Source organism: Topomyia yanbarensis, chromosome 3, assembly GCF_030247195.1.
Source record: "Topomyia yanbarensis strain Yona2022 chromosome 3, ASM3024719v1, whole genome shotgun sequence".
NCBI lineage: Eukaryota > Metazoa > Arthropoda > Insecta > Diptera > Culicidae > Topomyia > Topomyia yanbarensis.
Genome location: NC_080672.1, coordinates 91,519,177 through 91,544,624, shown reverse-complemented (window position 1 = coordinate 91,544,624; position 25,448 = coordinate 91,519,177). Strand labels below are relative to the sequence as shown.

Genomic DNA, 25,448 nt, shown 5'->3' with positions numbered 1-25,448 from the left:
TTAGCTACCAGACCAACGTACTTGAATATGGAATTTTTCAACAATTGAGTCATTAAATGAATAAAATTCGTTTATTTCATAAACCGATAGAGCTCATGCTTCTAAACATTTCTAAAAAATGTGAATACGCTCTCGATTGACGTTATCGACCTTTCTTAACAATGAATCTAGTCGCATGGGTTAGCATTTTTGACAGTTATCCCAACAAAAAGATAGGGATCAAGTTAGTTCAATGGAAGGCGTGGTCATGATAAACTGATGTATACAGTGCCCCTGAGCGTTCAAAATGCGAGCTAGTGGGTTTCCTCGGGGTTTTTTCTACGTAAATTGTTGAAAAAATCTTCAAGTACATTGGTCCGGTAGCTAGGCTTGACGGATTTGGCTCAAATTTTGAACAGATGCTCGTGTTTGGTTGACCCAGGGGTAGGCCGATTGATTTTTCAAAAATTCGTTTTTTTCTGGGAAATCTAATTTATATGAAATAAGAATGGGTACGTATTTTCCATCTGATTTGACACAACTTTTCAACAACTTCACCTGATTTAACCCCAATCTCGCACTATCACAAGCGCACATAGATTAATCCATTGCAATAACTAAAATGTTCCGTATAATATTTATATCTTCTAGTGATCACATAAAAGGTGTTAGTCTTACAAAATTCATTTAAAAACCTGTGTAAACTTTCAAATTGATACCTACATGTTGAAAATCAGTGTTTCACTATTGCCATCCACGCAACTGTTTGCTACACGTGCTTGACAGCTGTACTCTAACTGCACTGTATCGATCATTGCGCCACCTACAAGCGTTTGCCAAACGTGTTTCAGATGTCTAATGTATTCGGAGATTCAGTAGTGAGTGTTTGCACACATTTCGATTCTAGCCTAAACGTCTGTTATCTGCGGCCGAACTAAAGGTACGGCTGTTATTTATAAACAAACATGTGCTTATAGTGCTGTAAGTGAAAATGGGAGATAATTTTATTGCCTACAACTTTGTCGAAGACTGCAAATAAATCCAGCTTTAAATAAATAAACTAACGGTCTAACTGTCTAACTCAGTTTTGCATGGGGCCAAACAGCGTATCAGTTGTAGAATTCCACAAACTTTTTTGTTTGCGAAATAACGGTTGAGTTTAGCTAAAGAGTAAGTTTAGTATATAATATGAGTCATATTTCGGGTAGAAAATTTTAATTCTATATTTCATCGAATAGAGGACACCATCACAAACTTTTTAAAAAAGAGTCATGTAATATGGACATGATCAGATAAATTGCTGAGAAATGCCTGTTCTACAACTTTGTAGAAGACTTCTAGTGTCTATCTCATACTGCCAGTGTTAGCGCCCGCTGTGCACTGAAATGGAACTAGTCAAGAGATGACTCGTATTATATACTAAAATACCTCTGAACATGTAAGGTTTAAGTCATTCGCCCAATTTATGCGTGCACTAAACTAACGCTACCACTAAAAGCACCTTATAGGTACCAAAGCTAATTTGCAGCAACTGATGCGCACTCTATCGTTCGGTTAAAGAGATCGCTAAAGCCTTTCGCGTGAGTTTTCCTTTGAGTTCCATTCGGATCTCATTCAAATCGATCGCTAGGTTTGGCAAAATCTACCCGCTGGTTTGATTTTGCAATTACACAGAACAATCAGCACAAGGGGAGGCTGAGCAAACCTGATGGGAAACCTTACTGTTAGAACGAGATGGTATTGAGGATCAGTAGCGTTCTTTCGAAAATTGTTGTCGGGTAAAAAAGCGGACAATAGCTTCGAGATCATGCCATGTAATCGCGTTTCTCTTGAACCATTTGATTGGAAGCTGTGATCTCGATCAGTTCACAAAAGGTGCCAAATCCACGCTGTAGTGCCGTATCGTGGAATAGACACGTGAGTTAGCTAGAGTGAACCTAAAATTAAGAGTATTAACGTGCTATTTAAAAACTCTAGGGCCAATACGCTTAGATTGTTTAAAAGGCGATTAGTGCCAAGGTTTAGTCCTGCAGGAGAAACGTGCTCAGTGACACATGGTAAGCTTGACGCTTTGTCGGTATATTCGGATAATTGAAGGTGACGCCCGTTGAACAGCATTAAACCCACTACTGTTCAACGTGGGTTTTTTTCCTTGGCAGGTTCCAAAATCGACGATCAACGACACAAGGGTGCCTGTCTACACGTGGCTCGTCATTGAGGGTTTCAACAGACCCCTCTCACGCTAACCACGTGCGTGAGTGCGCTATTTTCCGTCCGTGTGACGCCAGCGCATCGCCACCACCCCCTTGTGTCACATCAGTCTATCGCCAAAGCATCGCGCAAAGTTGCGCAACGAGATACTGCCATCCGAAAACGCAGAACATCGCACCGGATAGACCGCGCGCCACGCCATCTGTGCGCGAATTGAACATCCGGCGGCTCGTCGAGCAATGTCATCGCTATACCTCCGAAAACGGCTCATTCAGCACACGTAAGCGGCGCATACTACGGTTCAGCAATAAACGCCTCTACATACCGCTCCCATCGATCAATTGCACCAGTAATACCAGCAAACACGTGGTCATCCCGACCGCGAGTCATCGCATGAAACACGGTTTCGCCGGAGGATGCTATCAACGAACGACATGCAGAACGTCAGCAGCATTTAGCTTTCGCACCAGCACGTAAGGTCAAAACCATTTTAAATTTGTAAAACCTAGTCTTAAATTAGCCTGTACCAGAAAGATATCAGTGACGTCACGTAGGAAGCATAGGCCTTAGTCGAAGATGAATATATCGAATTGCTCTTCCGTTAATTTGGTTCAAGATTTAGATTATCAATTCCGCTACGTTAATGATCACTGAATATCTTCTCGTCGAAGGTTTGAATTTGGTCCATTGCAACAATTTTAGAATTTGCCTCTCTTGGGGAGCTTTTGAGTGAATTCGAGTGTTTGAACAACTTTTCAACCCGCCCTAGATAGGAGCCTCAGCCGGGCTCGCAAACAGCCGCAGCAACCTCTTCTTGACGAAGAGTGGCGCTTAAGTTGCTGCTGGTTACGCAGTTCAAGTACATTCGTTACAAACATACTGATTCCCGATTCTTGGGAATGATTTGGTGAGAGCAAGGAAGTGAAATTTACAGATCGGAAAACCAGAAGTGGCAGGGTCATTACAAACAAGCTTAAAATCCTACAGGCAATCTCTAGCTAATTCAATTTCGTTAAAAAGTACAAAAAGAAAGTGTGACTACATAAGTCGAAATAAAAAATGGCGATGGGAATCCATCGGCAGCGGTGAGTAGCCACTATGGGCACCGCCACCAACCTACACATAGTAGCAGACCCGCTACCACTGTAAGAGCAATGGAAATAGGCTAATAAAAATCTACTCCACTAGTGGTCTATCCCCCATATGCTTGTTCGTATGTCAGTGGCGCCATAATTTCAAATGTGGCCACAGTCCCAACTACAAATATATTTGAAATGACCGTTAAAGCGAGCGAAGCTTTGTTTTTAAGTGTTATGTCTGTTAGTCTGTGGTTATGCTACCTAAGCTCAACTCCTGCCAGCAGAAGACAAACGATTAGTCTATAGGATTTTAAGCCATTTTCCCTGCCACTTCTGGTTTTTCAATCTGTATATTTCACATCCTTGCTCTCATTTGAGTATTATGGCTCTAATTTTCATAACTTTCCCTACCCAAGCAACCAAAAGTTCGCTGCATAAGCTTCTCGTTTCAAGTAATTTTCCGATAGTTTTGTGTTCTAATAGCGGCTTAAGCAGCTTTCAAGTTTCATTCAAGCTTAAGCAGTGAGAAAGGTCGCTAAGAAGTTTATATGTACTTTATGTGGTTTGTATGTATTATCCGAACTTTTGGTTGCTTGGGTACTTAGCAATATCTAGCTAATTGAATGTCGTTAAAAAATAAATACAGTCGTGATTCGCTGACTGGACATCTAAAAAGCATCTGAACGTCAAAATCTCATGTCAAATTGACAATCTATCTAACAATTTTTTACACTACTAATGTCTTCTTTGGAGAGTTTTTGACATTTGTCAGTCGGTCCAACTAGCAAATTAAATTCGTTAGTTGGACATAGGCTGTGGCCCAACGAACGAATCACGACTGTGCATTTTTTCTAGTTTGATACAAATTTGTTATACATTCCTAGAGTGATCTGCCCCTAAGGCAGATTACTTGTGATGCATTTTTAAAAATCAACAAAATGAAAATCATTTTCTTGTTATCAAAATAGAAATTTGGAATGTATTTTGCGTTGCGTGCATCACGTCAAAGTTCTGCAGGAAACTAGCTCTATATCCAACAAAACATTGAGCGAACTCGATTTGCGGAAGGTGTTTGTTTGTACAGATTTGTCTGTGAAGAAAGGTATTGTCTATCTCGAGATAATCTAGCGTTTAGTCCAGTTGTTGCTATATAGAAAACACTCGAGAGTGAATGAAACAAAAATAAACGTCAAATCGCTTTCACACTCGCACTGATGCAAATTGAATGGGCGCGTAATTTGACGCACGGTCCGGTGGCGCACGGCTGAAAAGTCGCAAAGTGGATTTAAGAAAAGATTCGCAATATAGTGCATGCAAAAATGGATAATAAATGCATTTTTTAAATTCGACGCAAATTTGATGTAATTTCTCGAGCGATTTGCCCCTATTTTGGTCTTCTCCCCCAAAATAACGCCATCAGCGAAAAAACGAAATTTTAAAAATTGGCGGTTTAACGTTTAACGTTGGCTATACGACTTTGACTTTCAACCCACCAATTGTAAAACATTTTGATTATTAGTTACTATGTTTCAATTGCCGCAAGGTTCTACTGTATCGATTTTGTTGGCTATTTTCGACTAAGAAAGCAATGAAATTGAAAGACGGATAGGTATTCTAGAGTGAATCAGTTATAAACTTAGAACGGTTTTGATTATTATGTAGTTTAATTCGATTAAAGGTTTTTTAAGTTCTACATGAGATTAACATGAGATTAGATCCTAAACCAAGTCCTTAATATTACATCCCGGACAGCCGAGTAATCAGTAATTGTTTATACTGATATCTCAGAAAAGTGCAATTTGTTAGGCAATTTCCAACGAAATATTTCCCGAGTCTCAGCAAACTGTTGTAGCTTTTACTTGGATCTTAGCAAAAAATGAACTTGCAAAATAGTTGCAAAAAATGTTGCGATTTGGCAGAAAAAATTAAGTGCCTAGCTGCCAAATTTCTGTATGAATTTGCGTAGAATATCTAGACCTCATCGCCATAAGATAAAAATGCGAAGTTTTCAATATTAGTCTAGACACCTGTATCCGTCTGTGTCGGAGCATAGACATTTGCAAATGGGACTATTTTCAACAAAGAAACTGCATTCATGAGACTGGTCGACAAGAATTCAATACCAAGCATTCATATCTAAAACTTCTTAAGCTGTTGTATTTTACATCACCGACTGGAACAGATCGATCGCAATGCTGAGATGAAGATTTATTTTTCGAGCATTTTTTGGATCAGATTTAGAACAGCTCGACTAATCTGTTTTAAATTTTCCGCAGCACGAATAGAACACTGTTTTAAATATTTGTCATTAGTATGTGTGACGACTGACAGCAGAGAAAACAATATGTGTCACGAAAGTGATAAACAATAACAAAATAAAATAAACAATATTTGGAACAGGTGGGTAAATCACCGCATTTGGAACACTGTGTTCTAGATGTATTTTGACAGATCCAAATTATCTGACAGCTTCCGGAATAGGAATGTACAGTAACAAAATCATAATTTTTACTGTGACGGTACGGTAATTTTACAATAATTTACAATAAAGTGTTTCGCTACAATACAAAAACAATAAACTTCAATGTTTCTACAGTAAATTTTAATGCGAAATCGACTTTTACAGTAAAAAAGGGAGGTGGTTATGTATCTTAACATTAAAAAAAATCATCTTTTTTCCATGCATTTTTTGATCAGAAACAGTAACATTTAATGTGAATTTACTGTATTACTTTGTCGCAAAACAGTAAAATTAGTTGTTACAGGAAGTTTTATTGTAAATCTACTGCGAGAACACTTTGTCGAACAATGTTGAAACAGTGATAACCATAATATCTATTGTTTGATGATTGTTTGTAGGGTAAACGCTATTGTAGATTTCAATTCGGGTTGTAATTTGAAACCATTTAAGGTTGAAAAGAGAATGGGTAAAAATCGAAAACGGAAAAAGCAGTTTTTTCCACACCGTGGATTAGATCTTCATAAAAATCAATCAGGAGTACTGTAACAACATTCTACATAATCTGATTGATTTTTATGAAGATCTAACACACGGTGTGGAAAAAAACTGCTTTTTTGTTTTCGATTTTTGCCCATTTTCTGCTCAACCTTAAATTTACATTACAGCATTGCGAAAATGCGAACAGCCTTAAAAAAATTTCATTGAAAAAAATATTTTCTGGCAACGCTCATTTTCCCCATTTGAACTCCGACAATTCCGCCACCTGGGTCCGACTTTGACATTTCAGAATGAGTTTTGTTTACACTCGATCTCAGACTCGACCAATGAGTTGAGTAAAGAGCATCCAGCAACAAAATTTAATATAGTGTTCTCCGTTTTATGATCCTAATTTAAGTTTCGGCTAGCTGCCTGCAGAGATTTTTGAAGCGCTGTTGATGCCTAATATTGGTGAGTTTTTATTTATTGCTCAAACCGGAAGGACGTATACATAGTTTTATGTTTCGGTTACTGTCGCGATCCGTGTTCGGTGAGTACCGACTGATCCGGAGTTTCTTCTGATTGGATTTTCATAAAAAACCTAAGAGAAAACCAGTTCCATTTTGATTGTTTTGTGCATTTGGAAATCATGAAATTCCGCGCCATAATAAACGATACCATTCACATGCGGGAACTGTTTAATATCATAACGACATGTTCGCGTATCAACCGAAACATAGTTATCAACGTGCAACCGTCCAAGTTTTTCATCCAGATAGAAACGGAAGTAGAAGCCGCTCAGTGCCTTTGGTGCGAGATCGATGCATCAAATCGTTCTGGCTTTTTCAGTGAGTACGTCATGGACGGAGTGGACGAGGCACACAATCAAATCTTTCTCACTGCCCTGGCAGCTAATCTGGTTCGTGCGTTGTCCTCCCTGCGAAATACATCCGTTAACGATGTGAAGCTTAAGCTAGTCAAAACAGATATCGCCTGCCTGATGGTTGAAATAAATGGTATAATGAACAATGATAGCGACGTCATGTGTCCTAAAATACAGCATGCTATCCCTGTAACGGTCGCGCCTCGAAGCGAATGGAAAAACTTTAACCTGCCGCTGGATATGGACTACGATCTGACAATCGTAATGCCTTCATTCAAATCCCTCCAAGGTTTGATTGACAAAATGAAGAATCTTGCGCCAGCGGTTACAATTTACGTAACATTGGCCGGAGAGCTTTCGTTAGTGGTGGAAACGGACGTGGTTACCGTGGGCAGTCACTACAAGCGCCTGCAGAGTGGCAGGGCACGACGTCCGAATAATGCCGATGATGCTGCGGAGGAAGTGGAATCGTTAACGGAAGCAGCTTGTAGGGTGGATTCGAAGAAACTCGCCACCCTCCTGGAGAGTTTGAATTGTTTCAACATGAAAATGATCGCCAACATCAAACATGAAACCTTATTTAACGTGACGTATGAAATGAAGGATAACGTGTTTATGAACTTTGTACTGCCAGCGGTTGAATTCGAATAAATGAAATGCTGTTGTGTTGAATGAATTTTCATTTTTATTTTAACTATGAAAAGCGACTAATGTGAAGATGTTCGACTTCTCCAAAATTCCCTGCCTTAATCGGATCTCAGTCGGATTAGAGCGACCTAACTTCTCCACTTTCTTTCCTAATAATAATAATAATAGAATGCCTGTCGATTTTCTGATTTGATGAATGAATGAAAGGGGGTTTCCCTTGTTTAGTAATAATTGTCATATTTTAGCGGTAAGTTTTATAATTAAAATTTTCATATTTTTCCTATACTTTTTCTTTTTATTAATTTAGTGTAATTACTGTTGTAATTCTTCCATCCTGTTTGTTTGCTAGTATGTACGATTTTTAATCTGACGTAGCGCAGTGATTGATTTTTGTATTGTTAATGTTAAGTGTGTTGAACTTCCGTCTATCGTTAGCCTTCAACTATACTTCAAATCGTGGGTGTTTATTTTCAAACTGCTCCTACTAACAGCTAAATAAGTTTCAAATTTCATCACAAAAAGCACATTAGCATTGGTTGCAGCGAGACGTCCAGGTGTGATTATGAATACCTATTGGGTTGATTTTTTGTTTCTTGTGTGGCAGTGAGTTATTAATTTATTTTATTGTGAATTGAGGCTTAAAATGATTGAGCATGAGATTTTGAAAAAAAGAAATGTCGATCACGTAATCGACTCACAATTGACTTGCGTTAAGCCAAACCGAGCTGAGCGCCATAGTTTTTTTCTGGTATGTTTATGCCAAAATTTATTTTTCGATGATTTACCACTATCATAGAAAATATATGAATAGTTATTTTATATCGATTACTATTTGAGATTTCAAAAAAAAAAATTGATGCAGGTGTTTCTAGTGCTAATTGGATGCGACAGCGATTTTTAGGCAGGGACCCTAAAAATGGCACTTGGTCCTCTTTGGCTTAACGCAGGCCAATTTTAGGTGCGACCCTGAACACTTAAAATTAAGTTGAGATAATTCTTCAAATTATCTTTGAAGCGACTGTGGAATTTAATTTCACAAATTTTGTCGCCTTCAGCAAAGTTGTTCGAGCAACTTTGCTGAAGACGCGCATCTTACACTCCTTTCACTTGATAGAAACTCATTTATGGATACAACGACTGGCGGCTCACAAGGCGCTCGCCTAAAAGCAGTTGGAATTGGAGAAAAGAGATCAAGAAAGGAAACACCAGTTGGAAAAGATTCAGAAGGAATCTGAAATAGAACGGAAGCAACTTCAGTTGGACGAGATTTTTGAAGATGATGAATTTCGTCTATTGGAGGAGCAACTGGCAGAAGAGAGAGATGAAGTAAGTGTCAAATTCCATCAGCGGCTTCAGCAAAGTCCAAGATCAGAGAGGTCAAGAGCAGCAGGTTCGTGTGGCCAGTACAACGACGCAAATTCTGGTAATAACAGCAAATGCGACCAAGCAATGTTCCGCGACCTCCATGCAAGCGACTTGCGAACTAGGCTCTGTAGAAGAGGATAGAACACTATCCGGTAATCCCGATCCCAGCTCCCTTCAGCGAGCTTTAACGTTGGCAGGTATTTTCTTAAATGAATCAGTCATTGGCGACAATTGTTGGTCAGCAGGGAACTACGACTCACGGTGTAACCCGTTAGGGTAACAATTTAGCACTGGGTGGAAATATACCTGTTTTGAGGGAACACTCCGTAGAGTGTGTTTTCTTTGGAACATAATGCTCACCACTGTTCCATATTCGTTCACCTTCTACGTAGTTTTGTTTTATTAGTGAACGATTACGTTAGTTCAGATAGGTGGTATTTTTTTAAATAATTGCAAATAAATAACATAGGATTTAGGCAGGTCTCCGCTCTTTTTTCGTTGAAATAAGTGTACTGACTATGCTGCGCATGGGTGATGAAAGCTATGCGGCGGTGCGTTTTTTTGGTGTTGGTTGTTTTAGTCGAGTGCGGAAAGCGGCCATGGTAGAAAGTAGCGGACCATGGCATCAAACAAATAAGTGTTGTCTCTTTTCGGGACAGTTTCCCGCTACGAAAGCCAGGGTAGCGAGTACGACAATAAAATTACACGTCGAGATTACCGATACGTGGTTCGGGCACAGTGTATAGTGCGGTGTCGGTTCGCCAAAAGGCGTTAGCTAATTGCAAAGGATTCTTTTATAGTAAGTAGGATTTTTATAGTAACAAAGGATTCTTTTGCTACTCCGGCTAATTAACACCGACCGTTCTCACTGTGGAGTATCAGACGAACGAGCCAAGCTCCTCCACAGTTAATCGCCAAGGAGAACAAAGCAGGGCGGACAAAGGTTCCCGCTGGGAAGATCACTGCGGTGACTTCCAGGATCGTTTACGGCGAGTAGACGATCCGGCGATTTATCACCACCTCCCTAGCTACAAGACAAGGACCGCTGCCGGAGCAGCCAACGAAGATACGACCGAAAGAGAACGCGGCCGTTGTTGACCGGATCGGTCGCAAGATACCGCTCGTCGCCAGCAGCAGCAGATGAAGTATCAGCGCATAGAGCAGTGAAGGGAAAGTCGGTAAATCTATTAATTAATTTGTTTGTTTACCTTTGTTGTGTTATTTGTAACACAATTTGTAATCCGAAATTCTGATAGAAGCACCTAGGCCACCCTGACAAGAAGGGTCCGCCGGATAAACAAGAACCCGAGTAGTGGGCAACCCGCTACTTACAACGGTCAGCTCGGAATTGACCACAATCCTGTGCCGGTGCCTCGTGATATATTCTTGAATCAATTCGACGGCGTCGTTCAAGAAATGAGTACTGCAGAACGGCACTCTCTTGGCAGATGGGCCTGATCCGCATCCTTTGCATCCATCACCTATACTGATGGCGGGTTCAGGAACATGAGAGTTACCGATATTTTCCGGGAATCCTGAGTGGCCTCTCTTCAGCTCATTTCATAGCTCCACGCAAGCATGTAGGTATACTCAGGCGGAAAACATGATACGTTTGCAGCGCAGTTTAAAGGGTTGCGCATTAGAGGCTGTCGAAAGCCGTCTCCTTTTGCCGGTGGCAGTGCCGTACGTCTTGGGAATTCTACAAACCTTATACGATCGACCAGAGATACTCATATATACATTGCTGCAATAAGTTCGCCAAACGGCTGTTCCGAGATCGAATAAATTGGATACCCTGAGTGGATTCGGTACAACTTCGGCCATCGACGACTATCTCGACAGCGTCGATAGTGTAGAGGAAGCAATCATGTTAGCCCAACAGGTGAGGTTGGTGCATTCTCGTGTAAGTTTTCATAGTCGCTATTGGTTATTTTATTCCCGGAATTCCGCCATTGTTTATTCAATTCTACGGAATTAGTGAAACAGCGGTGAATGAAATGCGGCTCACATATCTGGTCTTCGCCCCATAGTACGTCATCAAGTGAAAGCATGCCTGCACTGCAGAATTAAGAAAACAGTTCCAGTAATTTCTCAAATGGCTTCGCTGCCAATGGCGAGATTAAGATCGTTCGTACTACCTTTCTCTTAGGTAGGAGTGAACTACTTCGGACCAATTTTAGTGAGGATACGAAGAAGCTGTGTTAAAAGGGTGGTGGCCGTATTTACTTGTCTCACAGTTCGTGCCATCCACCTAGAAGTAATGCTTATGCTGAGCACTGAATCGCGTAAACTCTGGCTAGCCGTCGCTTTGTGTCAAGAAGAGGTTCGACGTTGGAAATCTACAGTGACAACGGTACCAACTTTGTAGGAGCCAGCAACGATGTGCAACGCGAACTTGCCGTCGCCCAGATACAGCTTGCCGAAACTTTCACGAACACTAGCACGAAGTGCTTTTTCAAACCGCCAAGCGCCTCCACCATTGGAAGGCCATGATCCTGGAGAGGTTCGTTAAAACGGCCCTACTGACAGAAATACAGACGCAGCTTTCGTCATGGTCATTACAGAAGCCGAAAGCATAATACATTCCCGACCGCTTTGACCACAAAACCACTTCCTCTTGCTAAACTCGAATGGAGTTACACAATCGCTAAAAACGCTGGCAAATGGGAACCTATCTCTACGAATCAGTTGGAACATAAGTCGTTCATTAGTCGACCAATCGAAGGTGGTTCGGTCATCATTGTCGACGAAGCCACAAGGAATTGTTGGAGGAGAGGACGCATTCTGGAAGTTGTTTCGGGACCGGGTGGTCAAGCTAAACAAGCAGTTCTGCAAGCAGCGAGTAGAATTGGCGCGACTCGATTTAGAGACTGACAAAACTGGCTCGGAAACAGCGAACCTGATTTACGGGTCGGGGAAAGTTACGGAATGTCGCACCAGTCCTGCAGCAGACCCACCGACCAATGAATAGCTCCCCGATGACGTGAGGGTCAAATTAATAAATCTCCAGGAATGTGAACGTCAACTCGGATGTCAGGATAGCACGATAGGTAGAATCATGAGGAAAGGTAAAAATAAAGGAATAAAGGTGCTTGAGCAAAAAACAGGTTTGTGTGCTTAGAGCAATATCGAGCAATCAATGCATCAATATTAAACATCTTAAAAATAAATTATTACATTGAAGCTGTAAGTATTCTTTGATCAAATTATCATACAATATAAATAATGCTGAATATTTAGACAGAATTTAAACCATATCAAGCATGATTTTTGAAAACACCGTAACTAACAAATGTAAACAAACTGACATTATCACTCCCCCGCATTCTACGCATCTTAATGTACATGCTGACAAACATTCGTTTCATTATACGGTAATGCAGCTGAAAAATGCGCAATCGAAATAATGACGAACAAACAACTGACACGTCAACAGTGCATAAATACAGTTTCGTCATGTTAGTTACGTTAGTTTTGGTACTGCTGTAACACTTACGTTATTTTAATTTAATCGGTTTTTGTAACTAAATCATTAAAATATACTACAATCTTTCTACTAAAATGCTCAATATAGGTAATGTTTCTATAAGGGGAACAAGAGCACGCAGTTCCTTAATCCTAGCTAATATTTTAGAGAAAAAAATGCAAGTAATGTTATTCTAAGCACCACTAATGCACTTTCAGCACATTTTTATTTTTGATTATCTAAATCTATCCTACAGTAGATCAAATCTAAATACTTGTGACAAAGCGAGCAAAAATGAGACACTAAAATCGACTAATTGAAAAATGTCGAAAGTGTAAGAGTGATGCTCAGAATAACGTAACCTTTATTTGTCTTCAACACACTGCTCAAAAGTGACAAATTACAAATGTTGGTTGTCCTCATCGGCATACTGCCTCGGCGGAACAGTTGTTATAGAATTGATTAAAAAATGATAAGATTAGTCACCACAATTGACGAAACTGAAATAACGTAAGTGCAACAAAGATACCAAACCAACGAAAGTAAAACGACGAAACTGTGAGCGTGATACAAATAACATCGTAACTTTAATTTTTCTTCAATCCGCTCTTTTAAATGTCTTGATCGCGAATGTTCGTTCCATTCAATGGAAAGGCGTCTTTGGTGAGCATTTTGGATGAATAATTGGTGTAAAAATCGGTATGGTTTTTAAATAACATTTAAAACAAAATTTCGAAAATGTCATCGCCGTTTTCTCTGTTTGGGTGAAGTGCGAGTTTCGCTGTTTTCAAAAATCATGCTTGAATATTACATAAATTTGTAGTGGAAAAGTTAGGTTAATGAAATGTGAGTAATTACGTTTAATTAATTGAATTATATAATTTTTAGCTATGTGACCCGTCATAAAGTGTGCGTGAACTGCTTTGAAGATCCGAAGATCCATCTTTATTTAGCAGATGGTACGTGCAAATGTCGAAGATACTAGTTGTAAGATTAGTATCAGGTGAACCGGCATACGACGATGGGACTCAAAACCAGTGATGCTGCCTGTATCCATGGGAGTGATTCTTTGTAAAGGTCAGAAAAGTATGCTATGAAGGCTCTGTGTTCTGCGTAACACTGTAGGGTTTTTACAATATTGTTTGTTGCTTTGAAAGTTGGATTTCTTATGCACTTCGCTATCACACTTTTTTATGTGCAAACACCAAATCATTTTTGATGAAATCGACAAAAAATAAACTTTTTCTATCAAATGTATTCAAAAAACCATGTAACTGGCAGCCGTGCTCAAATGTCAGGTAGAAAAAGAAGAAAAAATAACAAAAACAAATAAATGTTTCCTCAGCAAAAACAAACGAGATTTCCGGGCGTATTAAAGAATTTAGATTATTAGTTATTTGTTACTTGGATTGTTAACTGGTAATTTTATAATATTAATATTCAATGTAAATACTTTTTTTCTTATGAGGATTGTCGGCTTTTTTTTCAGAATGTTTCAGAATGGACGCGAACGAAGAAAGCGGTTTCGTCAATATTCCGGGAGACTCAATGCATCAAGTGACTCAAAATTATATAGAATATATCGATTCAATTGAAGCTTTAGATGATGCTGCTTATCTCTTGGACACACCTTCGGTGTATGATGACGGAACCCGCGATTATTCCATCGAATAGGATGTGCACGATGAGCCGATACAAAATATCATGAATGATGCAAATCGTAAAAACAACTTGTATTTGTGTGCCTCTTTTTTCAAACGTCGCTTTGTTGGTGAAACATCCGGTAGCCTCGTAGCATCGGAAATGCTATCCGCTGATTCTGTAGACGGAATTTTACAGGGAGTGTGGACGATTGTTAAGCCAATGATATATCGAGAAGTGATCTTTGTAGAGAATAACGGGAATCACACTCCGACTTGGTCCGGCAGTGAACCGTCATTTGATGATATGGGTAAATTTGTTTATATGCCGAATCACCAAAATCGAAGAGGCATCAGCATCGAAAAAATCAATAGCAAGCTTCTGATCAGCTGGCGCGACAAGGACATACGAGTACATGTGCACATTTACTCTACATCTGTTTCGTGTAAGCAGCTGTGGGACTTGGTCGACAAACAGTGAAATTCCAGCAAACCAACAGAGCGGGTGCACCCACCAATCTATCTCTCTCAGTTAGCTGATGAACTTCGAGAGCTGCATGGCAGTCACTTCACCGGCCATTCGAGTGCATGGAAACTATGGGCGAACTACATCCATACGACCCCGGCGCATGAGCGTGAAAGAAAAAAAAACCGAGTTACCTCCTCATTCTATCATCATGTTCCTATCTCAGAAGCGGTAAAGTTGGAAAATACCCGTAATGGACTGTCTGTTGCTAGTACCATCACTTTTTAACTACATTGAATTCGGGCAATTTGTAACATATAGAGCAAACAGGTGCAACCCCACAAAATATAACCTGAATAGTGGTCGTTTTCCCTAACAAAAAAAAATCTGAAAGCTCAGCTTCATCACATTTTAAGAGATCCGTGATACAACGCATAGTAGAGATGCCCCAATTGCAATCGGCTAAGAGGACATAGGTGTGTAGCTAAGAATGCAACATGTCACAGCTGTGGGAATTGCCTTTAAAGCGTGCTACCATCGACGGCAACGAGAAGACTCCGAGTAACGACCGGGACTGTCGTGGAAACGTGCCTCCGTGCATTCCATTCTCGAGGAAAAAGCAATCACGAAAGGGGTCTTTACACTATCTGATAAGAAACAATTGAACAAAGTGTTAAAGTTGAAAATTGGCGGAGTGATCATGAACATATTGGTGGATTCGGGATCTCCAGCCAACATTATTAATAGCAAAAATTACGCATGGTTGAAACGGTTGAAACGACAAGGAGCGAGTATCTTAAATGAACGTAGTTCTCGAGACGACCAAACGAGTGTGACAGCTTTTGCCTCGGATCGGAAAATAGTTTTCAGTGACGCATTTGGAACAGAAATCAAAATACCCGGTGATGAGTCATGAGTGTGAGCACACGTATTGGTAGCACCGGATTGGCAAACAAATATCCTGAGTAAAAGTACACGCTTTGGGAGTATAGAGAATTGGATACAAAATTCATCAAACATCAGGTTCGGTGGAAGTCCCGGAGGCGTTTCCCAAGGATCCAAACGTGGCTTTGTATATACAAATAAATGAAATAATTCCACCAGTTGTGCAAGTGGCCCGACGCCTATCTGTGGCCATGGAAGCGGACGTCGAAGAAGCAATCCAAGATTTATTAAAGAAAAACATTTTAGAGCATGCTGATGGACCTGGGTATAACCCTTGGTATCTGTTTGATGGTGCGTCGACATGCGTGCTGCCTGGGCAAGCGCGAGATTATCCTATGCCCAACACCGACGCAGCATTGACATTCATTAGGAAGGCGGCAAAAGTAGCGAAGATTGATCTAGAGGCAGCATACTATCACTTCAAATTAAAGGCAAACAGCCGAAATATAACCACTTTTGTAGCGCGAAGTGGGGTCTATAGGTTCCGCAGGTTGATGTTCGGCATCAAGTCCTTACCGGAACTGTTCCAAAGAGAGATGAAGAATCTGTTCAGGGGGATGAAATGTATTATAGTGTACATGAACGATATATTAGTCCATGGCGCAACAGAAGAAGCGTACTACACTACACTAGAGCAGTTACACTAGTTTTACAAATCTTGAAAAATAAAAATATGTGGATCAATGAACAGAAGTTGGTTTGTTCTGCAGCAGAAGTCGTGTTTTGTGAGAAACGAGGGAATTCGTCCCACGGACAAAAGGGTAAAAGCAAATCTGGGCTTGCATGCTCCATCGTCGATCACTGAAGTAAGATCTTCGCTAAGACTTATCAACTTCGTTGGAAGATTTGTCTCAAATCTCTGCAATGACGTTCCACATGAGACAGTTACTCATCAAAGGCAATATTTTCAGGTGGACCGAGAGCCACCAGATAGAACTAGAAAAGAAATGTCAATCTTAGAGAAAGTTGAGTCATTAGGATATTTTGACCCGGCTGATAATACCCAACTTGTACCAGATGCCAGTCCATATGGGCTTGGAGCTATTTTGATACAAATTAAGAATAGAGTATAAAGAACTATTTCTTGCGTCTCCAGAAGTTTGGTAGCACACAAAAAATTGCCAAACCGAAAAAGAGTGCTTAGCAATAATATGAGCAATGTAAAGACTTTTCGTGTATCTGTATGGTATTCACATCACGGTAATTACTGACTGTAAGCCTCTCGAGTATCTATTCAACAGAATACAGTCAAAGCCATCAGTTTGTATAGAGCAGTGGATGCCGAGACTGCAAAGTTTTGATTTCGTACTTCGATACGAACCGGGTAGAAAAAACATAACTGATTCCTTGTCAAGGATGTCCCAAGATTGACTACAAGCGACCTATGATGCAAACATGGTCGCTTGGCTTACGAATGAAATGATACCAGCTGTACTTACTATTGAAGAGATTGAAACAAAAACAATACGAGACGCTGAACTTCAAGCCGTTAAGGAAGCGATATTCTTCGGAGATTGGGAAGCGGTTAAGACGGCAACTATAAAAGATGACCTGACCACGTGTGTTGAAATTATATTACGGGGAGACCGCATCGTGATTCCGAAACAGCTACGAGGTAAAGTCGTACAACTCGCTTATTCTGGTCATCAAGGATGCACCGCTTTGAAGGCACTACCAACAGCAAAAGTGTGGTTTCCGTTGATGGATAAAACTGTATAGGCTACGGTATGCGGATGTAAACCCTGTAAAATGACAGCGATCCCTGACAGTCCAAATTCCATACTACGTCGTATTTCATCAAAGCCCTGGCAAAACGTTGCCCTTGATTTCAAGGAAGGGTTGGTAGGCAGTCTGTCATTGTTTATGGTAGTATGTTACATGACGCGGTTTATTCAGGTGGAACCTATGGAACCGGTTACGGCTCAGCGGGTAATAGCAGTATTACTACGAATGTTTAGTGTTCTGGGTATTCCTGGGCCACAATTTAGAGCAGATGAATTTTTGCATTTCTGTATTTCTTGCGGCAGTCACCTGAATTTGCCAACAACTTACTGGCCCGAACAGAACGGTGCAGTTGATCGCCAGATGCGTAATATTGGTAAGAGGCTTAAAATTAGTGATATTGAAGGTACTGATTGGCAAGTTGATCTCTACGAATATTTAAGAATGTACCACCCCGCGCCTCAAGAAACAACGGGGGTATCGCCAGCACAGATGATGTTAGGGCGCGAGATAAGAACACGTATTCCATAAATTCATACACCATGCAGTTTTCAATGGGAGAAGGCTCGGGATAGAGACATGACGAAGAAGGAATACCATAAACACAGAGCAGACGTGAAGAACATACATTAAAGCGAGGTGACACAGAACATGTTTCATAAAAAAGGGATGTAACATTACTGGTAACGTAAAGGTTGTGGAGAACTATCAGTCACAGGGAGGATAGCAAATGACAGTTATTCGGTAAACGGGTAATCATCGGATTCGACGACAGTACGACACGAAGTAAGGAGATTAGATAGACCGGCGAGAAGAACGGAGGTTTCACCCGGTACATACATACTATTCAGCGCATGTTTGCCTCAAAGAGTGTATGATGTATCATCTAATTTGTCCAATTCTTCAGTATTGATGTGACCATAAAGACAATCTTTATTGACCCGTTTTCGACACCAGTTTGGCCTTACCAAGCAGTAACGCAGGTGGCGACATGAAAACTGTCGAATAGCAGCTGAGAACAGCTTGAAGTAACATCTGATGTTACTTCCAATCTATATGATCTAAGACTGACTTGGATAATCCATCGAGCATAGTTTGCATACCGTACAGAACTAGGCTCACTGTTCTCCATTCACTCACAATGTCAATTTCTATTAACCATTGTGAAATCAGCTTGTGCAATTTGTTGAAAATATAATCTATGCAGTGAATTTAGCTGGTTAACACTACTAGTTAGTTTTGTCAAAATATCAGAAGAATGTTCAATTTATAACGTGAATCACGATTAGGTATTCATAATCACTATTTTTCGCTGTAGTCGTCTCTAGCCCATACAATTAACTAGCTTCTTCATGTTCCTTTCACTTTAAAAGCTGCTTCCTTTTAGCTTTGGCATCACACAGCATTCACCGCCCACCTGATCATTAGCATTTACTCGAAGCAAATCCGTATGTTTTACCCGGAAATCTATTATTTCAATTTATTTTTATTCGCTGAGCAACACTGCCTAGCCAATTAATTATTTGTATTACAGTACTAGATAGGGTCGTGCACAAGGGAAACACCCATTCCCTATACAAACGCAACAGAGCAACGCGACGGAAGCAATAATGTTGGAAATTTTGGGTGATTGAGGTTTCATAGTACACAACACAACACAACGTGATTGATGTAAGCATGCACTTTGTAATTCTTATCTGGATCCGGGGTAACGTTTCACGAGTACGGTTTATTTTTTTTCGGGTGGGAATGATGAATCTTACTAGTGTTGTTTTAGATCGACTTCGATGCACTCGAAATTGGGTTTCGTTTTTTGTTGTTTTGTCTCTCGTTTGGCGGGTGCCGAGTGTTTCAAACAAACATTTTACAACTAGTGTTCGCTCGCTAGACCATTTTGAACAGTCTTGGTCGGGTATAAAAAGGGAAATATAGTCATGCATTTGTCATTAATTGTTAGCATTTCATTCTAAACTAGCACTAATATGTAGCATACTTTCAAAGATCCTGCACTGGTTGCGCTTCTTCAATGTTGTTTGTATTGTTTAAAACTGTTTGTGCTTGAGTTTTTGTTTTGAGATGAAACATCGCTTTGGTTACTGCATAGCTAAATTGTTAAATCCTAGTGTTTTTTTCCTTCCCTTTTTCATTTAATTGATCTCTTCCGTTTTGTCGCCGTTTTGCGCAAAAAGTCGTTACTTTGTTTTGATTTTTTTATCCTGCCGTTTCTATCAATTAGTTATTCTTATTTTTGCTTAAACTTAGCCACGAGGACTCATTACAAAAGAAAATAAATAACGAAGCAAAACAGCAGCTTGCTATCGGTTTGCGTTTTCGTAGGATGATTTTGCTTGCTGTCACGAAGGAAGCCAAACTGCAAGTGGTTCATTGTCCAAATTTTAACACATGCAGCCGCCCTCCGAGTCCTGCTGGTCACCGGAATTTGACGGTTGGGTTTGTAGATCGACGGCTGAAAGGCGCTCTAGGTTAAGGAAAACCGCACAGAACAATCGGATTGTGACGAGTGGAAAAAAATGAATCGCGTTATCGTTCAGACTCTGTTTAGTTTATTTAGTAAAGTCTTCCGAACTTAAAAGTTACTGCTTATAGCAATTACAGCAATAGAAATGTATTTTTTCTGGTGTACTTCTACATCGACCTGCTATTTGTATAGAAATAGAACTAAACGTTGCTGTAAAATTAAGGAAAGTATCGTAACAGCATAATTATTTTTAGGCAGCTTATGAACTAAGGTAAATATATCCTGTAGGTAGTAGTAAGTAATCGCATAAGGTAGTGTAATTATAAACATTATTTTAGTGCAAGTATCTTTTAATGTTCAGTACTTTGAATACAAAAAAAAGTTTTGAATCATAAACGACAAATAATATAGCACTCTTCGCGAACAGCAAAAATATTTAACATTAAAAATAATAATCAAAAACAGACACTTTCTCATCTCATGCAACATTACTTCGAATGTGTGGAATAAATCCATAATAATCGCACCAATACAACAGTTTACAAGTACCTTTTTCCACTAAAAATAAATAATAATATGGGAAAAAAGTTTAATAAGAATGGACAGATTTCTTTTTTTTCTATATCTCTTTCTCGCTCTCTCGTTCTGTATCTCGTCTCACTGCGTAACTGTATCTGTCCCAGTTCCAGCTTGGATTGCGGTTGGTGCATGAATAGTAGTGTAGTACATAGATCGGTTGTATACGGGGAAGGCATTCTGCACTTTCAGCAGGCGCAGCCACCCTCCGGGTCTTTTGCCTCGTTCGGTGAATCCTTGAGCACAACCTCTTGCACTGGTAGAGGAAATCATAAGTTAAGGAAAATAAAGTGATAACACAACGAAAGGTAAACTGAAAACAGAACCAGAAACAGATATACTGAAACAAATAATGATGTACTAATAGGTAACGGAAACGAAACCGAAGGAGTACAGTGGACGGGTTGAACATAATGATAGACATAAGAATAGTGCGTTGGATTGTCAGTGTCAGTGATATTAGTGTCCCGTGGTCATGAGTCCATTGTATTTCTTTATATTGGGACGTGTCTATTAAGCAAATATAATAATAATTTTACAAGAATATGTTCCGATTATAAAGTACTTCTGAAAAAATTGCGAGAATATACTTTTATGTTTTAACGATATTCTATTAGCAAGGGACTGTAAGTATGAAGTATTTTTTATGTTTAGAAAAGGTTGGAATATGAGGTTGGTCATATGAGCAAACTTAGAGTTTTTCAACGACTTAATTCTTTGTCTTCTTCCTTTTTTTCAAATGCAAATCATTGAATGTCATTAAAACACAAAAAAAATGTTTGACTTACTTATAGTCGTTAATGAAAAAAAAAACATGCGAGAATATGTTTATCTCGAAACTGATCTAAATTTAATATCTGATTTGCATCCAAAATTTTTCCAGGTTCCCTCACTGGAACGAATCAGTGGTCAAGCGCATCTAATCTGGTGCCAAAGGGTGGCAGATATGCGCATCGAAATAAGCTGGTACTCATCTAATCTCCAAGCCGAGTAGTGTCGGAACCCCGGAAATGCAACATTTTGAATAGTAAACCAACCTACCTCGAAAAATGTAAATAAAGATACAGGACGGAGAAATTTAAATAGGACACGAGAATTATTAACGGAAACTGATTGGAAACTTGATCATTAGAATCAAAATATATTGTCTCGAATGGCCAATGTTATTCTGAGATTTGTGCTTTGCCATTGTCGTCCCATCACTTTCCTGAGAGGAAGGGAAAGGGAGGTGAAAGAAAAAGGTAGGGAAACGGAAGATGATAACACAATGCAATCACAACATAAAACACTAAACAGCCTGGATTTTTCACTCCCGGAGGAATAATGAACCCTACTGATAAAGCCTATAGGTCTTTACCACACTGACTTAGGAACAATAGCATACCCTTGAGTTTTAGCTCTCTGTACATAGATTCATCTAGGTTTGCAGAATCAAAAATCCGAATACGCAGTTGAATATCAAATGATATGAAGTTTTGTAATCGGATTCACAAAGATCACACGAACAATACTCAGCACGCTGAATAGTAGCCATGTGATAATTGAGTTTGCAATGTCCAGTCAGTGCCCTGGCTAGAATACTGTACATGGAAATATGCAACAAATTCTTTGACATCTTCGGACTCACATCCGACAGAAGTTTTTGGCTTGTTCGCAAATCTTGTGTTTTATCGAAGACTGCATATCAAGAAGACTGGCAACTCTGTCTTGAATCTGGAGACAGTAACAGCAACGTCACTTGCGGGTGAAGGTGGTACTTCCCATAGTGATGCACACACACACATATATACTTTTACACTAAACTTCCTACCTTCCTCCAATAGAGATGCTGTAACCTCTGTCGCTTCTCGTTTGTATGGGAGAAGGAAAGAGATATCAGTCTTCTTAATATGTAGTCTTCGGTTTTATCAAACTTATCGACAGTGGTAGAATTGGTTCTGGACCAACGAAGTCAGTCGCAGCACCCGCTCTACCCAATTCGTCTGCTCATTAATTTCTAGTAATACTGGAATGACCAGGTACTCATAATAGGTAAATTGCATTTGAAATGCTAAGTTCTTTGATTTATGCTCGACATGCGATTACTAATTTCGACCTCTAATCTGCCGAACTAAGTGCTTTTATGGCAGCCTGACTGTCAGAGCAAAAATAAATTCTTTTACCGCAAATTCCCTGTTGAAGTGCTGTTTGTGCGCTACACAGAATCGTGAGGATTTCTGCTTGGAATACGCTACTATCTACCAAGCGAATGGGATTGGTCTATCTCAATTCACGACAGTAGACACCAGCACCGGTTCGGCCATCCAACAGAAAACCGTCAGTGTAACAAACTACGCATTCTTCAAGTTGTCTCTCCTTACAGCCAGATAGCCATTCCTCGCGAGGAGGAATTCTCACATTCAAAGTTTTCGAGGGAAAACTACATGTAAGTATAAGGTCATTAACAGCAAGTATACACTCATTCCAAGTAACCATTTCAGGCCACAGTCTTGTGTGGATAGCTGCACGATCCATCGGGTTATTGTTGCAAATCCTTGTTACCTTTAGGCGGTATGCACAAGAAAGTGCTTCTTGTTTCAGAAACATATATAGTAGTTTTAAGTTTAAGGGTGCCTCTAGAGCAGCTGTAACTCTTGTCGAGAACCCCCCAGTCATCGCCATCAAGACCGTTCTCTGAAGATGGTTTAACTTTGAATGAATTGTCGTGACTTCTCCCTTCTGCCATCACACAAGGTACCCGTATGCCAGGATTGGTCGAACCATTGTTGTGTAGATCCACTTAATGCATTTGGGTTTGAGTCCCCAAGATTTACCGAATGCCTGTCTACATTTGCCAACAACCATTCAAGCTTGCCTGATTCTGAAAATTTAGTTTTGACTCAAGAATTACCCCGACGTACTGAACTTGATCTGCGACAATAATTTCAGAGTCAAAGAACTGGCATGGACGAGTTCCGGTTGTAATCCTTCGTTGCGTGAAAAGTATCATGAAGATACCATTATTAATTTTAATGCAAATACCGGTGATCATTATATGATAATCATCGGCGTCACCATATGTCGGAAACCCAAGTTCATTAAATTTCCTCAATAGGCTATTGGCGATAAGGTGCCATAGAAGTGGTGACAGCACATCACCTTGAGGGCATCCGCAGACATTCAGTTTTCTTATCTCTACTTGTTTTATGATAAATGAAGGAACTCTATGACCTTGTCCTGTTTCCAAAATGGCTTCGAAAGACGCATTGTAAAATCAAGAAAAACTCCTAAGGTTGACTGCTTTTGCGAATATATTGTAGAATGTAGACAACATGCAGTGAGTGCTCGCCCAAGGTAATATACCGAATGTAGTGGCCGATTAAACATTCCACTGATTTGAGAAAGAAGGAGGTCAGACTGATCAATCCAAAGCTCTTCTCATAAGTAATGCGGCCACCTTTGGGAATAAATGTTACAGTAATTTCCCGCTACGCCAATGGAGTGTATTCTGTCATAAGAATACAAATAAAAACAATTTTAAAGATATGCTTGAAGTGTTATGTCCTCTTTGGAGTAGAACTGAAATGGTTCTACCTTTTTCCGGATACATACACGCAGCAAAACTTTCAATCGCCCATTTGATCGATTCGATTGTCACAAAGACAGTTGAGTAACACATCTTCGTCAGATAAGTATTCACTATTAAAAGTTCTGATAGAACTGAACCAAAAGTCATTCGATTTCGAAAGCAACTTATTTAATTTACTAGTCACGTTGAGACTTGAGACATTTGTGCAGACGTTTTTCCAACATTGTCGCTCAGAGGATCCAAGGGTATTTCTGTATGCTGAACTGAAATGCCTCCGTTCCGTCCCTGCGATTGCAATTCTAAGCTCTTCTACATAACTGTTTGAGCACCTCTGCGATTATGCTTTTCTTTGATTTTGATCAATTTATTTTCAAATTTTTTAAGGAATTAGAAGGAGCACGATTCTCGCAATTGCCAGTATTCATACCTGATGTTGTGGGAAGTGACTCAATTATCGATTCACCGAACATCCTAAAAGGATTAACAGTTTAATCAAAAAGTGTAGGAATTTTCAATCTAATAAAGTCCACACAATTAAATCTAATTTTTAGTTGAAAATTATATTATCACACAGTAGAACCGCAAGAGCTTGACGTTAAGATGATCAAAGTTTGTCAACTTATGCGTAATACCGTCAGAACAGAGAGTTACATCTCACACCTTCTCAGGAGTAAGTATATGGAAATTGGTGCTGCTCAAATTGATATCTGAGCTGCGCCAAATTATGTGGCGGGCATTTGCATTACTACTAGGAGTGGAAACCTATTTCTACTACAGTAGCTTTCCAACATAGAAATTTCCTTTGTGAGAATCCCACGATTTGCGGAGAAACAAACATTTGCAGGTGTTAGGAAAAATTGCAACACGCAGCAAGGGTAAGACCGTGCTTGGCTGGTATATGATAGTCCTGTCAGTCATTCAGTTTTCGGCACACGAAGAAACACGTTGATTTGAGGAATCCTGATTTCAGGTGCCTCCTACCGGATTGAGAGCATGAATCCAGTGGATCAATTATTGGCTGGGATACTTCATTCCGCCGGATGCCACACGGGCTCCGGCTGGCATTATCCTGAGAAAGAATATAGATTGTTATCAACCTCCTAGTGGATCACAACCATATAATAAAGTAACCAACCTCGAAAAATGTAAAACAAAATACAGGACGGACCAAATGAAACGACAATGATTAATGGAAACTGATTGGAAGCTCGTTACTTGGAACGTTAGAACCTAGTTGGAGCCTGCAAATGCTGCACTAGCTGCTCAGTAGCTGAAGCCCTTCAGGAAGGTCAATGACCCGACACAGCAAAGACTTCCGCGTGAAAAATTATTGAAGGGCTGAAAACGGTAAGGCGCCGTTGGGGAATATGAATCCTAGCCGAACTGATAAAAAATCGGGACGAACCGACTGTACAAAGCAATCCTTTGGTGATGATGAAGATCTGGGTGGGAAAAGGAGGGCAACGCATTGATTGGATCGCCT

The 25,448-nt window shown here is 39.9% G+C and overlaps 2 protein-coding genes across 3 annotated transcripts in view; one reads left to right on the top strand and one right to left on the bottom strand.

Moving 5' to 3' along the window:
• Window positions 1-6,539: 6,539 nt before the first annotated feature.
• On the top strand, window positions 6,540-7,766 carry LOC131693493 (checkpoint protein HUS1). Its single transcript, XM_058981351.1, has one exon. It carries the CDS (start codon window positions 6,857-6,859, stop codon window positions 7,739-7,741), a length of 885 nt encoding a protein of 294 aa, XP_058837334.1. The 5' UTR covers window positions 6,540-6,856; the 3' UTR covers window positions 7,742-7,766.
• Window positions 7,765-25,448, bottom strand: part of LOC131693497 (ras-related protein Rab6) — a 78,514-nt gene continuing 60,830 nt past the window's right edge. Inside the window, exon 6 of one of the 2 annotated variants that reach the window (XM_058981355.1) lies at window positions 7,765-19,809. In XM_058981355.1, the coding sequence (XP_058837338.1) occupies window positions 19,739-19,809 (71 nt within the window). In that variant the 3' untranslated portion in view covers window positions 7,765-19,738. Of the gene's footprint in view, window positions 19,810-19,883; window positions 20,654-25,448 lie in introns of those variants that run through there. The other variant, XM_058981356.1, reaches the window with a different exon arrangement.